At 52.3% G+C, this 17,902-nt stretch overlaps 1 protein-coding gene across 1 annotated transcript in view; it reads right to left on the reverse strand.

The window, feature by feature from the left end:
• Scn5a (sodium voltage-gated channel alpha subunit 5) overlaps positions 1-17,902 on the reverse strand; it is a 73,171-nt gene that overhangs the window by 26,979 nt on the left and 28,290 nt on the right. The window contains exons 12-17 of the mRNA XM_051202358.1: positions 15,646-15,778; positions 14,550-14,788; positions 8,486-8,659; positions 7,112-7,468; positions 3,798-4,241; positions 2,529-2,690 (exon numbers count right to left, since the gene is read on the reverse strand). Of these exons, the coding sequence (XP_051058315.1) occupies positions 2,529-2,690; positions 3,798-4,241; positions 7,112-7,468; positions 8,486-8,659; positions 14,550-14,788; positions 15,646-15,778 (1,509 nt within the window). The remainder of the gene's footprint in view (positions 1-2,528; positions 2,691-3,797; positions 4,242-7,111; positions 7,469-8,485; positions 8,660-14,549; positions 14,789-15,645; positions 15,779-17,902) is intronic.

Here is a 17,902-nt window from a genome sequence, read left to right on the forward strand (position 1 = left end):
ACTGTACTGAGGGTCGCAGCTTCAGGAAGGTTGAGGACCGCTGCTCCAGGGTATCTGATAGCCTGTGAGTGTCTGTGCCGCTGTGGGTGTAGGTAATGCCAGGATCTGAGGGTAGGTAGAGCCCTGTGCTTAGCTGACCCTACAGAACAGTCTAGTTGGTGAACAGTCAGCCCGGATGGTTACCCCAGGCCTTATAGTGGGACAGCTTAGGGGTCTGGCTCAGTGCTCTGCAGCTCCACACTGGCCCTGCTGAACCTGGCCTTGGTCTAGCTCCTCCATTCTCCCCTCGTGGCCTCTCCCGGGAGCACTGTGCACGTGAGTCATTTACACAGAGTCCTCGTCCCTCCCTCTGTTTTCTGGGGAAAATCAGAAGGGCTTCTGTGGAGAAAGGAAAACCCCATCTGCTTCTATCCCGTTTCTCTCCTACCTCAGCTGGCTGCCTAAGGCCCGCCTAGCCTCAGGCTCCTGACTGAATGCCAGGGCCTGGCTGGCTGTGTGGCTACTGCTGCCTTGGTCTTCCTTGGATGACTCACCATGCTCATTATCTGTACCGCCTGCTTTTTTTTTTTTTTTTTTTTTTTTTTTTACACACTTCTGAGGTTTGTGGCAGAAAAGGTCTAGGTCTCAGGGGAGGGGAGAGCCTGCTGCTTGGAGTGGCCAGAGGGTTGGAGCTCTGTCTTGTGGTGCCATGCTCTTGAGCCTACACTAGGCAGGACCTTGCAGACGCACAGCTGGCTGTCAGGCAAGGACCCTGCTGCAGGAGATGGAAGCTCCGCCTCCCTCTCCTCTTTCTGAGATGGGGTTTCAAGCAGCTCTGGTGGCCTCGAATGCACAGCTACTGTTGACTCTTCTTACCCTCCTGCCTCCAGTTGCGGCGGGGCACCACACCCTGTTTGTGGAGTGCTGAGGATCAAACCCAGGGCTCTGCAAGTGTTATGTGAACATTCTAGCAATCCAGCCACATGCCCAGTCCGGACAACGTCTTTCCCCTGGGAATGCCCTAGCATCTCTCTCTCTCTCTTCCTCTTCCGGGACCCTATGCATCGGAAGGGAAGAAGGCACAAAGCTGTGTGTCCTCTATGCTCCCTCCGGAGGCTTTGCATACTGAATCACCCTATTCCACCTGCTGTCAAGTGCTAGCGCATGCAGGGCCTTTCTTACAGGGCCGAAGTCACAAGCACTGGGCTTCACAGCGAGGTCAGATGCGGGGAAATGAAAGGCACCCAGGACTCTCTGAAAACACGACTTCCTTTCTACATTCTGGTCCCTGGGCTTGGGGGCTTGAAACTCAGATGTGCCGAGGACCCAGACAGGTCACACATGTGATCGGGAGGGTGGTGTGACAGCGAACCCGAGGCTGGGGAATGGCTACCACCTGTCTACAGCATGGTAGCTCCACTCTTAAGTTTTCAAGTGAAACAAGAGATGGAGAGATTTTATTCATTTATTTATGTTTAAACAGAAAAGCTCCTGAGTATGTTGTGGAATACCACTTTAAAACGTATAACAGTTATCACTTATGCTATGGAACATTTGTTTAATGATGCAAAGATGTGTTACATCCTTTTACGTTGCATTTGTTATTTTCTGCGAAGCCGTGTTATTTTCCCTGTCCAAAACACCTGATTGGTCTAACAAAGAGCTGAACGGCCAATAGCTAGGCAGGAGAGGGATAGGCGGGGCTGGCAGACTGAGAGGGTAAAAATAGGAGAAATCTAGGGCAGGGGGCAAAGATCGGGAAAAGGGGGAGGAGGACACCAGGGGCCAGCCACGCAGCCACGCAGCCACACAGCCACGCAGCCAGCAGTGGAGTAAGAAGGCAAGGAAGAAATACAGCATAGAGAAAGTTAAAAAGCCCAGAGGCAAAACGTAGTTAAAGAGAAACGGGCTAATTTAAGTTAGAAAAGCTGGCTAGAAACAAGCCAAGCTAAGGTCAGGCACTCACAAGTAAGAATAAATCCCCGTGTATTTATTTGGGAGCTGCGCGGTGGGTTCCCCCAGCAGTGAAAAAACAAAACAAAACAAAACCAACCCACAACCACACAGATGGGTGGGAGTTAATTCGGTGTAAAGCTTTTTTGTGGCCACAGTAAACCCTGATGACAGTCTGGGATCACCCCCATTCCTCCCACCCCACCCACCTCCACCCTTAGCTCCGTCAGGAAAAGAGGCAGCGGGTGACTGATACAGCCAGGACTGTCCTCTTTGGTTGGGGAAGTCACAGGACAAACGCTCGCCAAATGGTACAAGATCACAAGAACAGAGCGTGAGGAGAGGAAAAACACGTGGAAAGCGTGGCTTAGTTAGTCCTGCCCCGGAGTCCTGCGCTGCTGCTTGGGTCCACAGCTTTCTTGTGGCCTTGGGGTGGCACCATCTCTCCCTGCCAGGACACTGGTTTCCCGCCCTCCTCTGCAATGGGCCTCCACGTCGTTTGTGACACTGGTTGTGGTTTCCCTTAGCAAATGTTGGGCCTGTGCTGTGGCCTCTCCCAGCCTGGCTCTGGACCCAGCAGCAGACCCCACTGTTACCTCACTGCACCCCGGGGCCCGGGGATCCGCTTTCCGCTCTTGCTGCCAGTCTGCCTGAGACGTGCTGGCCTCAGCTTCAGAGGATGCAGTCTCTGACACCTGGCTCCAGGCCCTGGGCTCCCGAGGGGGCTCTTGGCCACCAGACACAACCTGGGATTCCTGCTGAAAAGACCCCATGAGCACAGCCTAAACACCCAGGCAGAGGGGCTCCAGTGAGTGAGAGGTTCTTGGTAAGTATGAGCAAAGGACCGGTAGTCAAAGCTCGGCATAATCCTCTCCTCTTCAGACCCCGTGAACGATCATAGCTGGAGCGTGATGCCCCAGGTACATCTCCACTTAGATCACCTCTGCTTAGAAGGACATGCTGACTTCTCAAGTTCCCCAAGATGCCTCAGTTTGCCTGCACTGGTTTCCACAAGTCACACATAGAGATGTGTGAAGCACTCACACGCGTGTGCGCACACACATACACACACACACACACACACTCACACACACACTCGCGCTGGTCCCAGAGGAAAGGGGAGAGAAGGAACTGCTGGAATCCTGCTCCCGTCTCCTGTGCAGGAGATACTGGAAGCTGTGGTTCCAGGAGCCTGCCACCCTCTTACCCTCCCCCACAATGGTTACAGCCCTGTGACTTGGTTTAAAGGGTCAAGGCTGGACTCTGAAGCCATCTGAGGCAGGAGGGCCACACCTCGTTCTCCTGGGCTAGGCCCAGCTAATGACCACTGAAGAATTAGCCACTAACACGGAAAGGGACCCACTGAGTAAGCTTGACCTAGGGACCCAAGGAGCAGCCATAGAGCCCAGCGGAGGTCAAGGGAAACCTGGGGGGCAGACACTCTGTTCTGTCCAGACTCTGGTCCCAAGTGTTAAAAATAACAGGTTAGGAGATAAGATAGTGCTGTCCCTGACACCTCCATCTCAGGGATGCTTATTTTTAAATCTCAGAATTAGCCTCAGGCGTGGGAGGAGGGGAAGGGACAGTTGTGAGGTCACCCAGCCATAGCCCTCTCTCACCCAGACATTTGTCCCTGCTGGTCCTGGTGCCAGACAATAGTTAGAGTTGGGGATGGGGGAGATAGAGGCGTCCATGAAGAATGCATCGCGTTCCCTGTCTGTACAGTTAGCCAGGGGTGAACGCTAACTAACAGGATGCACAACAGCTGGCCTTGGCACTTTCTGAGAGCTAGTCTGGTTGAGGCTAGAAGCTGTGCTCTGGATCCCGTACAAACAGGAGGCTGCCCTGTCAGGACAAGGGCTTACCTGTTTGCTTGATTCTTCCTCCGTGCCAAGGCTGTCCTCTCCATCCTCCTCCTCCTGGTCTTCAGTGTCTGATTCAGCCACAGCGATGGGCACACACACGGGCTCCGTATCCCCGGGGGTGTCCTGGCCAGGCCGCTTGTCCTCCTCAAATCGTGTTTCCTTGCGGGCTGGGGGCACCTTCTCCACCTCTGGGGGTGGTGGGGACCTGGGCGTGGTGATACAGCTGGGCAGTTGGCTGTGGGTGGCAAGAGCCACGGGCTTTTTAGGTCGCCTCTGCAGAAGGCCACAGCAGAAGTCCCAGGTGGTCCTCTTGACAAAGCGCAGGCCCCGCTGGATGCGGGCCAAGGCCAGCTGGAGGTTGTTCATCTCCCCATCCTCATCAGGGGCTGTGAGGTTGTCTGCACTGAATGAACTGAGCAGCAAGGCCAGGAAGAGGTTCAGGACCTGTTGAGCAAGGAGGCAACCTGTCAAGGTCACCCAGGCCGTAGAGGGGAGACTGAGGCTCTGAGACCCTGAATATCCCAATGACAGAAGCACAGAGTCCTGAGCTTTCCCTACCCCTCTCCTCCTCCTGGGCTCTCCCTACCCCTCTCCTCCCCCTGCATATGGAAACTTCATCTACAGAAGAAAAATAACCTCAAAATCTTCCCGCAAAAGGCTCACACAGCCAGAGTGAAAACTTTCAGATCTAGGTCCCTTCTATTTTAGCTCAGGGTCAAGGAGATGGGAACAGTGAGGGGCTTGCCTGGGGTCCCACAGAGAGACCAGAAAGAGCCTTAAGCAGGAACCAGTAGCTTCAACAAGGGCCCCATCTCCCTCCCTCTTCCCCTTCAGCCTTCAGCCTAATGGGTGTGTGGGCGTCGGGGGCAGTGGGGGACCAGGTATTTCTCCTGGGAGTTGGGGAGTCAGAGACAAGGCAGAGGGCCTCCAAAGAAACTACCCCCATCCCTGAGGGCTTTGGGAGGGCTTGTGAGGGTAAAGGGGAAGCCATTAGCTTTGGCTCCCCACAGAGCGGGCTACATGCTCCGCACATGCAGCTGGCGACAGAGCACTCTTGCTCCGCACATGCAGCTGGCGGCAGAGCACTCTGCCTGTGTCTTAGGCGTCACAGCACCTTTCCACGTGAGGGGAGGGAAGAAGGGACGGTGACAGGAAAGAGGGGAAGAAGGCAGAAGCACTCAGGCGTCTCAGGCCGCCTGTATGGTGTGTGACACACCTGGATAAGGTATACCGCCTCGCCCCATGGGCGAGTTCACCCTGTAGCAGGGTGGCCAGGCGCATCCCTAAGCCGTGCTCCCCGCTTAACTCCCCAGGGATGCACTGGATCACAGGGGCTCCGCATCTGCCAGAAAACTGGGGTGAGTGTTATGGTTCTGACGAAGGCGGTGGCGAAGGTGAGGACCGGGCCTCTGTGAGAAGCCACAGATTTAAAAAAAGCAGCATGCAGTTCCTGTGGCGGCTCTACGGAGAAGTGATCACTTGTGACACCCGGCAGCCTTTTCCATGCCCTCACCAGGGACGAGGGATTCAACAGTAATCAGAAGCACTGTCAAGGCTGACCTCAAGCCTGGGCCCTGGCCTCTGTTCCCGCTGCCCACGGAGGGTCCTCCCCGTGGCCCACATCCCTCACCCACGCCTGGTCCTACAAATCCTGACTTCCTAAGAGTCCTGGGTCCAAGCTCCAGGCAAGGCAGGAGGCCTTGTCCACCCACTCAGGACCGGAGGGCCTCCGGGTCTCCAGATTCCGAAATTCGTTCTTCCAAGGCTGCCTGTCAATCACGCGTGGCTCCAGCCTTGCCTGACCACGCCCCATTTCAGCAGCAAGCCTGGTTCCACCCACGCGGCTGGCCCCAGCCGCAGCCCAGCTCCCGAGGCGGCAGCGTGGGCTGGCAGTGGCTTCCCTCCTCCAGAGCCTCTAATCTTCCTGTCCCCAGGCAGATCCGCTCAGAAATGGCAGGGCTCTGGTGAGGGGCGGCTCAGCCGGGCATCGGGCTGAGTGCTAGCTGGCATCAACCGAGTGCTGGGTACATTTGCTTTTTTTTTTTTTTTGGAGCAGCCCAGCAGCCTCTGGAGCCAGGTGGGGACTAGGTGAGGCTCCACCCCAAGGGGAGCTGCTTGGAGGGGACAGAGAGGCATGATGGGCTGCTGACACTGTGCGGGATGCTCTCACCCCTCCTGAGGCTCCAAGCTTTAGTCTGGGGACTGAGGAGTGGACACTCTGTTGGCTTCTGGCCTGGACGTGGATTGCGAAACAGGCAGGTTTGGGCAGTGGCTCTGCATCTCACGGCAGGCTGAAAAGTGGGTCTAAATCTCCCTATGTGCTGGCGTGACCCTGAGCTGCCCATGAGGGACATGGTGGTCACAGCGGGGTGACCATACAAGTGTTGGTCCTGGGTCGGTCACCTATGTATCCAACAAGGTGGTTCCTGTCCTGAGCCAACAAGTCACCTTGACCTTGTCCCTTCTGGGCTGGAAACCTTTCTTAATTTCCCTGGCTGGGGAGGAATGACACTCTTCCTGATCAGTTATTGTTGTTGGAGGGTTATTTCTCCACATCTCTCAAATTCATGAGCGCCACCAGTGTCTGGGGTACACCACGCTTCCCTCTGCATACCCACCAACAACAGGCGTAATGTCCGGCATGTAAGAAATGCTTAGCGAGTCTTTGTTACTCTGAGCAGAAAACCATGCAGTAATTCACTGGTAACAGGGGACGGGGCACTAAACGAATGAATTAAAAGACAAGCAAGTAATGACTACACGTGTGCTGATGCATGGAGGAGCCAAATGCAAAGGAGGATGGGTGAGCAGAGGGGAGGGTGAGGTGACGGCCCGTTGGATGGATAAGTTAGATGGCTATGGAACAGTGAGCGTGGGGTGTGTGGGTAGGCTGATGGATGGGGTAGATGCATGAGCGAAGGGTGAAGAGGAGAGCGGAGACACGAGTGAGGGACGAATGGGCGGGCGGGCATACGGATAGGCATGGATGTGTGTGTGTGTGCGAATGGGAAGCTGGTAGACGGATGGATGAGTGGACGAGTACATGTGACTAACGGATGGACGAACAAGTGGACGGGAGGACTGGTAACTAAGTAGACAGAGGAGAGGACGAACGTGCGGGTGATTGGGTGGATGGGTAGGTGTGTACACAGGTCCATGAGTGGATAGCAGAGTAGGAGGGGAAGGTGGGTAAATGCGCACGTGAATGAATGGAAGACCGACCCGAGGCTTATGGGAAGGTGACGGTTTGACAGGCAGCTAGGTGACTGGCCAGCGAGAAGGAAACGGAGGTAAACAGATGAAGGCTGACTCACCACAAGGTTGCCGATGACCATGACGAGCAGGAAGACCAGCAAACACAGTGACTGCCCCGACACCTCCATGCAGTCCCACATGGTCTCGATCCACTCGCCACAGAGGATGCGGAAGATGATGAGGAAGGCGTGGAAGAAATCCATCATGTGCCAGCGGGGCAGCAGGCCCGAGTCGCTGATGCGGTGCCTCAGCTCCGAGTAGTTCTTGCCAAAGAGCTGCATGCCCACCACAGCAAAGATGAAGACGATGATGGCCAGCACCAGGGTCAGGTTGCCCAGGGCCCCCACAGAGTTCCCGATGATCTTGATGAGCGTGTTCAGCGTGGGCCAGGATTTGGCCAGCTTGAAGACCCGCAGCTGAGAAGCGGGGAGAGGAGGCGCCTTCGTGATGGGTCTGGGTCACGGAACTGTGGCGCCCCCAGCTCCTACCTGAGAGCCCTGGGGGAACCCCTGCTGATTTTTTGGCACGGTCTTTGGAAAGCCTCCACGGCTCCGGTCCATCTCTCCACCTTCTCTGCCTCCACACCAACCTACGTTTCCCACTCTCATTTCTAGGGGCTGCCTCCCGGATTGTCCCAGCCTGGGGTGCCCTTCCTCTGTTGGACCCTGTTGCCTCAGGTACCCCAGGCCATCTCAAGCTATCGGACTCACCCCATCTCTGCCTTTCAGTTACCACAGAGAAAGATGGCTTCACATTTATTGGGCACCCAGTGTGTCCTAGGCCTGTGCTTAGGAGGGATTGACTTAATCAGAATTTCTGATAACCACACAAGGTTGGCATGGTTACCATGGTCCTTAAAGGTTAAGTGACTTCTCTAAGTTCCTTGGTTCACAGGAATGGGGTCAGAATCAGACCCTATAGACGGGACCTTCCTACCGCTCCTACGTCCTCCACCAGAGCTGCAAGTTCCTCCTCCAGGAAGCCTCCCCTGGCCATACCACCAGCCCCAGAAGGACCCCAGGTAGTCTAAGCTCCAAATGTGAGCCACACACAGGAGGTTCAAGGGCATCTGGGACAACCTGGGTCTGCCTCTGCAGTTAGCAAGAGCTTAGGTAGTTTAAGCACCTCCCAGTTTTAAAAACGCCGTTTTGGTAGTCAGCGTCCCGGGTGAGCCACCCCCAGACCTGGCCATGCCTATTAACTTGCCATATAACCCCACTCCTGGATCCTGTCAGGGCTCAGAGACACAAGCAAGACTATGCAAGTATCAGTCCTTCCCCTGAGGAATGGCCCCATGTTCTCCATCTCCACCTGACACCCCCACCCTGGGCCAGGCACCCAGCACCAGACAGCAGCTGTAGAGAGGGTGTTCCCAGCCCCTGCTCCTTCCCTCCCCCATCCCCCTCCCCCCTGCAGTGGGTCCAGGCACGTACCAGGCGGAAGGAACGCAGCACAGACAGGTTGCCCATGCGGGACAGGCCCAGCTCCATTAGACTAAGGATAACGATGATGCTGTCAAAGATGTTCCAGCCCTGCTGGAAGTAGTAGTAGGGGTCAAGGGCGATGATCTTGAAGGTCATCTCTGCAGTGAATATCCCCGTGAAGACCTGCAGAGAGCCGGAGTCAGTGTCCTCGGAGTGGGCCAGAGTCCCTGCCAGCAAGCACCCTGCTTCCTGACTCTTGTCCAGCCAGTGCCTTCTCCCCAGGCCTCTGGGCTACCCGCCAGGCTCATCAGCTCAGAAACAGCCTGCATTCATCATGGGTTCTGCAGACATGGCATCTAACGGCCACCTGCCGGGGATGCTGGGCCAGCTGCTGATGCTCTAGAGTGCTTGTGGGTTTTTGTTTTTAATGTGTGTGCGTGCAAGCGTGGATGTGTGTGTGTGTGTGCACGCGTGCACACACACACACGTGTATGCACATCATGTGGGGGTGGGTGTTAAAGCCAGAGGACATCAGGTACCCTAATCTGTTGCTCTCACTCTCTTGAGAAGGGTCTCTTATTGAACCTAGAGCTACGTTGTCATCCAACAAGCTTCACCCACCCAGTCTCTGCCACCCACACTGATGGGGTTACAGGTGTGTGTGTGTGTGTGTGTGTGGTCACACTTGGCTTAAAATTTTTAATTTTCAGACAAGATCTTCACTATGTAGCCTTGGAGACCCAGAACTCTCTATGCCGGCTGGCCTTGAACTTGTAGAGATATGCCCACCTCTGCCTCTGGAGTGCTAGGATTAAAGCCTGCGCCATTATGCCAGACTATGCTTGGCTTTTCATGTGGATCCTGGAGATTTGAACTCAAATCCTTACGCTTGCATAGCAAGCACTCTACCCACAGAGCCATCTCCCCGATTCATGTGTATTTTAAGAACTCATCCAAAAACAAGGACAACAGCCTGCAGCCCATATGTGGCTGAGGCCCAACACTACAGTAAACTTAAAACTTGAGATGTACAATTTTTTTCTTTTTAATTCCTGGTTCTTGGGTTCTTGAGTGGCAGTATCATGCTGTAATGTCCAAGGCTGGACATGCCCTCCCAGAGGCATTCCTGAGGGACACAGGCTGGCTTCCCTAGGTTTGTTGACTCATAACCAAACTGCCTGACATCGGCAGGAGCCCGTGGTGTTGGTTGGCAGCCATGACACAAGCCAAGGCCCTGAAGGGTACCAGACTGACAGGGTATGGTCCCCAGAAGAGAGTTGTCTGCTGAGGGTTAGTTGCAAAGTCAGGGGTCCATAGGAGCTAGCCTGGCCATGGTGAGGAGATGGTGGCTGGCCTGGGGAGACACTCAGGGGGCTCATGGAAGGGAGGGTGGTAGGCAGAGTGTCCTGAGAACTGTACCAGGCTTGCAGCAGGCATGACGACATGGGAGCTAAAGGCACACCACTGGGGCCAGTTATCAGCAGGGGCAGTGTCTGGCCTGGGTACCCTCAGGGGACATGACTGGCATGGCTTTCCTATCTGTTCAGATGGGTTCTGAGAAGGTGGGCTGGGGGGACCCTGCCACACGCCAGCCCCGTCCTCACGGCACAGAGCGGACCTCAGGATCCTCCGAGCCCCACCCAAATACACAGGCTGTCCTCTGCTCCTCCCCCAGCACACAAGCCTGTTCCAGCAGTTTCTCCATATCACAGACCCCGACTCCACCAGGCCTCCCTATTCCACCCACAAGACTCCCTTCAGGCTTGTTTAAAAGTCTCTGAGTCCATGGTGACATGTATAACAGTCCCCTTGAAGCACATTCTTTGGCCCTTCCCCATCACAGCCTAAGTGCCATCTGGGCATATGTAGTGAGTCTTCTCTCTTTGTAATAAGCAGCAGTTAGATTTTTTGACCCCCAGGCCACCATGTCCCCATCTGGCACCGATATGCTCATTTCTAACCCTTGTGGGAGCCTTACATGCTCAGACTTAGCCCTCACACAGCTGTGCTCAGACCCCTCCAAAGCACTTAGCTTCCCTGAGGGCCCCTAAGAGGGGTCACAGACAGCCCCCTTCTTCAGCATACAGGCTTGGACTTCCCTGGAACCTGCCTGGACACAGGAGAGTGGGTTTGTAACTAAGGCCTGTCTGACGGACGCCTGAGCGTTCTTCCTCAGTTCAGGGAGCAAGGCCCAGCAAAGCCTCGCTCCCCGATAAAAAAAAAAAAAAAAGACCAAAGAGGTGGTTAAGACCAAAACCAAATGGTCCTTTGGGATCAGCAACATCTGTTGTACCTTGTGAAATACTGAGTCTTCGCTCTGACTAGATACTATTGGAGCACAGGCTGGTTGTTCTTCCTATACCCTGGGACATCCAGCAAGCCTCGAAACGGGAGAGGCCTGATCCTGACCTAGAGACCCTGGGTAGCTCGGATACAGGGGCTTTAAAAGAGTTGATTTTTAATTACATGTTTGTATGTGCAACTGAGTGCAGGTGCCCATGGAGGCCAGAAGAGGGCGTCGGCTCCTCTGGAGCTGGAGTTGCAGGCTATTGTGAGCCACAGGATAAGGTGCTGGTAATTAAACTCAGGTCCTCTGTGAGAGCTGCAAACGTTCCCAACCCGCCAGCCATCTCTACAGTCCCACACAGGGGCTTATTAATACTTCCCAGGTGACTGCGGATAGACTTGACAAGTGACTGAAATTTGTCTCCAGACCTTCTCCTCCTTGGCTCGGATCACACCACACATGCTAAAGCCACAGAAAGCACAGCTGGCCGGTGTGTGACGTGTACGGGATGGCAACCAGATGTGCTCTGATGCCCTGCCTCTCCACCCGAGTGGGCACATAATACAAAATGTGACAAAGATACCCAGGAGTTAGGGTTAAGGAGTGTGGAGTGGGCTGTCTGTGTGGTGTGGATCCTGGGGATAGTACTGTCAGCTGCATGTAACTCCTGAGTGGGGCCAAGCGCGCCAGGCCTATGCAAGGGCCGCTTCAGATCTGAAAAGCCGGGTGTTCGATGCACTCTGAGGATGGCTTCCTGACTCCTCGGCAGGAAGAGATGATGGAGACTTCCAGGAAACCTCGAGCGGTAGGGTTCGGGGCTTGAGAGACGATTCTATGTTAAAAGCAGACTGCACTTCTAGAGTATCAAGTTCAATTCCCAGTGCCCAAATGGATGCTCACGTCTGGATGTAATACCAGGTCAGGGGATCTGACGCCTTCTTGTGGCCTCCTTGGGAACTGCACACATGTGGTGTACATACAGGCAAAACACTCTTACACAAACAATTGAAAAGACTTTTCTTTTTTACACGGGATTCTTTTGAGTTAGGGCATCACATGGCCTAGGCCAGTCTTGAATTGATCTCTTTCCTGAGACTACACAATTCACACTGTAAACCTGAGCTCTACATGTGACACTGGTTCCTTTCAATGCTAATTAAACACGATTTACGCGTCCTTCTGTTTTCTATTATTATTATTATTACTACTACTACTACTACATCTGTGGCATGTTCTATGGCAGAGACATGCCGTACTAGTTAAACCAATTCTCCAAGATGGACAATTTTCTCTGTTAGAATGGCTGTCACAATGAATAATGTTTTGTAAACATACTGTTCAATTATTTTCACTGGGTAGAATTTTGGAAATGGAATGGTGTCAATGACCATCGTCAGGGATTCTGATGTGGCTAACTGATCCTTAGAGACAGGTTTTAACCAACTTCATGAGCAGCGTGTGGTAACTGTCTCTCTCTAACTGTGTTTCAGTCCCCAGCACACAGATGCTTTATTAGCCATGCCTTTATTTTTGTATTTCCTTTCTTTGCCAAACTGCTGCTCATCGCCTTTGCTAATTGTCCTATTACAGTGTTTGCTTATTTTTTAATTGCATGTAAATATACTTTGTTTTAGATTAGAGATGTTACCTCCCAGTCTGCTATATGTATTGCTGTGATTTTCCTGGCTTATCATTCATTTTTATTTTTTTTTTAAGTTAAGAAATAATTTAAGAGCTGAGCATGGTGGTGCTAGAACTGAGGAGTGGGGGCCGGAGGATCAGGAGTTCAAAATCATTCTCAGCTTTAGAATGAGTTCAAGGCCAGACCCGATACATTACCTACCTCTGCTCACTGGGGACATGCCTAGAGAGTCTGTCCCCAACCAAGATTACCTACCTACCTTATTTTGGTGGTTTTGCTTCTTTACATTAATATTTAAGCCACTTGAACTATATTAAATTCAAGAAAACCAAAGCCTTCCATGGTAGCAATAAAGCTATCCAAACAGCATGATACACAGCTGTTACCAATAACCCAGTGGCAGGTTTAGGACAACTGTCATTCAATCACAAGTTCAACACTGTCACCAAGATTCTTCATCACATACAACTGCTGCCCAGTCCTAACCAGGAAACCTACGATCCGCTTAAATCCCAGTGACCACCCGATGACCTCTTAATACCCGTGGGTGCACCACGAGATCCCCATGCTGAGGTGTACCGTTCCCTCAGTTTGCAGAAAGAAAGAACAAGAATAGCCAAATGGGCTCAAGTGATTGGAAAAATGTCAAAAAAAAATCTTAAGAAAACTTAAAGTTCTGGGTTCACAAGAGCAGGTATGGAATAAAATATCCACAGCTTGCGATGTCTGTGAGGTCTGCCTGCCTGTGTGAGGCACCTGGGCAGCTGGGCCAAGTCTGCTGTGAGACAGACCTGAGACCCACTGGCCGGGACAAAGATCCCGGGGGACTCTGGCTAGTCCTGCTGAGGACCTCTGGAGAGGAGCTGGCTGTGTCCGAAGGAAACCAGACATCTTGACTTCCGAGTTGGTCTCTTCAATAATAACTACCACCACAGACCTCCTCTATGCTAAGGGCTTGCTGTTCATACAAGTTGGAGGAAAGCACGTTAGACATTATCTTATTCAGTCTCATTAACTTCCTGTGAGGTTCATATTGTCTGAATCTTGCATTTATTAAATTCAGCAAATACTTATTGTGCCGATTACCAGGATTAAGTAATTTGCTTGGGGTCTGAGTCAGAATTCAAATCTGGTTCTGCACATCCTTGACTGATCCACTACATTCAGTCATCCATGTGTCCATCCACCCACTGACCCAGCCATCACCTATTTACCGACCCACTGACCCAGACATCACCTACCCACCCACTGACCCAGACATCACCTACCTACCCACTGACCCAGACATCACCTATCTACCGACCCACTGACCCAGACATCACCTATTTACAAACCCACTGACCCAGACATCACCTACCTACCCACTGACCCAGACATCACCTACCCACCCACTGACCCAGACATCACCTACCTACCCACTGACCCAGACATCACCTACCGACCCACTGACCCAGACATCACCTACCTACCCACCCACCGACCACCCGCCATCTGTTCACCTATCCACTCTTCCCCCCCTTTCTCATCTAAATATCCCCACCCTCCTGTCTTCAGCTCTCCTGCTCTCTAATCATCCACTTAGCATCACCTACACATGAATGTATCTTTCCTACCCCTATTTAATATCCACCCTTGTCCTCTCATTCCACCATCCCTAATCATCTGCCCATCTTTGTCCTTCCTTTCCTCTCTCCCTATTTAATTACCCGTCTGTCTTTCCTTTTAGTCTTACTTCTCTCTAATCTTCCTCCCATCCATCCGTCCGCCCGTCCATCCGTCCGTCCATCTGTCCATCCATCCCTGACCTATTACTACTTCTTTCCAATAATCCTCCTCCCCATTCAACAACATTGATGCTCGTCTGTACAGTTCCTGCCTGACAAGAGCAACCCCACCCGCCATGTACTCCCTGCTCCGTTTACTCATCATTAAGTCTCCACACATTTCAGACCCCACCCCCCACTCACTTTGGCTTTGCAGCCCTTGAGCGCACTGACAAGCTCAAACCCATCTCCGCTGCAAACCTCCACCATTGCTCCCCGAAAACTGACTTTGGAACTTTGTCTCCAATATGTCTTCTGTGACTCGTACCCATGAAAGCCATTGCCCTTCAGGGATGCCCATCCAAGGCATGTGGTCCTTACCAGGTTTCCGACCTGCAGCATCTCCTCAAACTCAACTGTCATGTTGTAGTGTTCCAGAGCCATGAAGAGTGTGTTGAGCACGATGCACATAGTGATGGTGAGGTCAGCGAATGGGTCCATGACCACGAACTTCACTTTCTGCTTGATGGACATCCAGAGTGGGCAGCACTCCCAGATTAGGTAGCGCTGGGCAAAGTGGTTCCAGCACGGCGGACACTTACGGTGGGACTCCTCCAACTCTGAGGACAGCCAGGGAGTTTAGTTAGCTGCATTTGCCGACCAAGTTGGCTGTGTCTGGTGGCATTCTAGAAAGGTCTGGGGACTTGCATGGGGGAGATGGCCGGGCGCTGAATGACGGTGGTACAATGGGGGAAGGCTAGGGAAATGGGTGGCCTGTGTCTCAGCTCTTTACTCTGGGAATGTGGGAGGAAAGCGCTGCACGGATAGGGAACTAAGATGGATATGGGGAAAATAAGATGTGACAGATTAGGATTAGTGTAGGTTCATGTAAGATAGCCGTCTCCCGTAGATATGAGAAGGCTCAGAGTAGGACAAGCTGTGAATGAGAGCAGGGAGCAGAAAAGCAAGTTCTGATATGAGGGTACACAGGGCAGGCTGGGGTGGGGTGCTGGGATTGCCTGTAAAACACAAGCATCTATACCTGGGACAGGGTGACACAAAATAGGGTGTCGCCTAGGGTGGGACCGGCTGGGATGGATGAAGGGTTGCTGTAATAGTCTAAGTTGACACGAGACTGGCTGAGAAGAGCCTAGAACAGGAAGGCTGTGCAGGAGACAGGGTAGTTCTAGACAGACTGGGGAGGCTTGGGAGCGGGCGGGGTGACATGGAGAGGGGCTCAGGGACAGTCCAGGACAGATGCGGGAACCTAGGAAAGAGGCGGCAGAACCAAAGAGCCCAAAGAACAGGAGAGAACATTCACAGACAGAAGAGACGACTCAGGGAGGCAGAAGATGGGGGCGTCTGGGGGAGGGGTGGGGCCCCAAGGCTGGGGGGCAGGTAGAGACCCCGAGGAGGCTGGAATGGAGGGAAGGGGGCTAGGCATTGGGGAGGCTTGGAGGGCACCAGGAACACTGACCTTCCAGGGCGCTGGTGAGGACACTGACAGCACTGAGTGCCCGCTGCCGTGCTCCGGGCTCCTCAAAGCCATCTGCACACGGAGCCTGCGGGGTCAGCATCTGGGGCCCACCTGGGTCCTCTGATGGCGTGGTCTGCATGCAACCAGGAGACATGCATTAGTCTGGGAGGGGGCTCAGGCTGCGGAGGACTCAAGAGGGCAGAGATGTTTTGTTCTTTCAGTTTTAAAACTGCATTTATTTATTTATTACTTATTTGTTTGTTGACCACGTGAGTGTGTGCACACACAGAGGTCAGAGGACAGACAACTGCATTTATTTATTTATTATTATTTATTTGTTGACTACGTGAGTGTGTGCACACACAGAGGTCAGAGGACAGACAACTGCATTTATTTATTTATTACTTATTTGTTTGTTGACTACGTGAGTGTGTGCACACACAGAGGTCAGAGGACAGACAACTGCATTTATTTATTTATTACTTATTTATTTGTTGACTACGTGAGTGTGTGCACACACAGAGGTCAGAGGACAGACAACTTGTAGGGGTCAGCTCTCTCCTTAAAAGGCTGCCAGTGGGTCTTGGGGACTGAGCACAGGCTGTAAAGGTTTAGCCATCTCACTATCCCCTATTTGTTTTCTTTTGGGGACAGGGTCTCACATAGCCCAGGCTGGTCTTGAACTTGACATGTAGCTGAGCATATCCTTAAACTCCTGATCCTTCTGCCCTTACCTCCCAAGTGCTGCTGGCGGTATAGGTGTATACAACCATGTCTAGTTCATGCTGTGCTGGGGACCAAACCCAGAGCTTTGGACACGCTACGTATGCTCTCTAGCCACTGCTACCACTGAACTGCATTATAGCCCCGAGGATGAGGTGTTGATGGGATACTGGATGCTGGGCTTGGAGAACCAGCCCTACTCCAGCTGCCAGTTCCCTGACCCTTGTTTCTCGTGTCAATCATCATCTCTTTCTTCTGTGTTCTCAGTGTACACATGCCATCTGGGCCCTTCCAGTGCCAGAGGCTGCCACATGCATCAGTACACGCAAACATGATCACATGCATCAATCAGTACAAGCAAACATGATCATATACATCAGTAATGCAAACATGATCATATGCATTAGTTCATGCAAACATGATCACATGCATCAGTATATGCAAACATGATCATATACATCAGTACACACCAACAATATCACACGCATCAGTACATGCAAACATGACCACATGCATTAGTACATGCAAACATGATCATGTGCATCAATCAGACATGCAAACATGATCATATACATCAGTACATGCAAACATGATCATATGCATCAATCAGTTCATATAAACATGATCACACATGATAACATGCATCAGTACACCCAAACTGATCATATGTATCAGTACATGCAAACATGTTCTTAATTAAAGCTCTCTATAGTTAAAGGCTGAAAGAGGCTGAAAACCAAAACCTAGCATGCTCTAGGATGGCATTCACACAGCATGGTGCTCAGTTGAGGCTGGTGGCGGCTATGTCACTTGAAGGAAGTGTGGCTGTACCTACTCAGAAACTTTTAATTTTTAAAGATTATTATTCACTTTACATGTGTAAGTGTTTTGCCTGCATGTATATGCCTGTGCACTGTCTGTGTGCCTGGTGCCATGAACACTAGGAAAGGACATTTGAAAATCCATCTCACTACAGGATCCCCTGAAACTGCAGTTACAGGCAGTTGCGAGCCTCCATACAGTTGCTGGGATTGAATGCTGGTCTTGTGGAAGAGCAGAGCAGCCCATGCTCATAACCACTGAGCCATCTCTTAAGCTGCTACCTAGAAATTTTTAAATGGTCCTGAGGCTCCTTGTCTTGTAATCTATCTTCATAAATACTTTCACATACACACCAAAACTGCAGAGAGATGATGCTTGTTGCACCGCCGTCCCTAACACCGAAACAAAACGACCAGCCAACAGGAAGGTTCTACAATCAATCGTGGCTACAGCCCAGCCAATAGGAAGGTCACTACAAGCAATCATGGCTACAGCCCAGCCCTGAACTCTGATGCAGACAACAATGAGAACACCTCCAAGACAAAGAGTTAAATGCAAGAGCAAGACAGAGATCTGGGGATAAAAAGTGCAGACACTGCAGGCCTGGGGCTGTCAGAGCGGAAAGGGACAGGCGGGTCCCTGTTCACCTTAGGAACTTTCAAATCACCCGGTGCCTTCCCACAACCTCTTGCAGGCAGAAAGACGCTGATGG

The sequence above is a fragment of the Phodopus roborovskii genome, unplaced genomic scaffold (assembly GCF_943737965.1).
Source record: "Phodopus roborovskii unplaced genomic scaffold, PHOROB, whole genome shotgun sequence".
Taxonomy (NCBI): domain Eukaryota; kingdom Metazoa; phylum Chordata; class Mammalia; order Rodentia; family Cricetidae; genus Phodopus; species Phodopus roborovskii.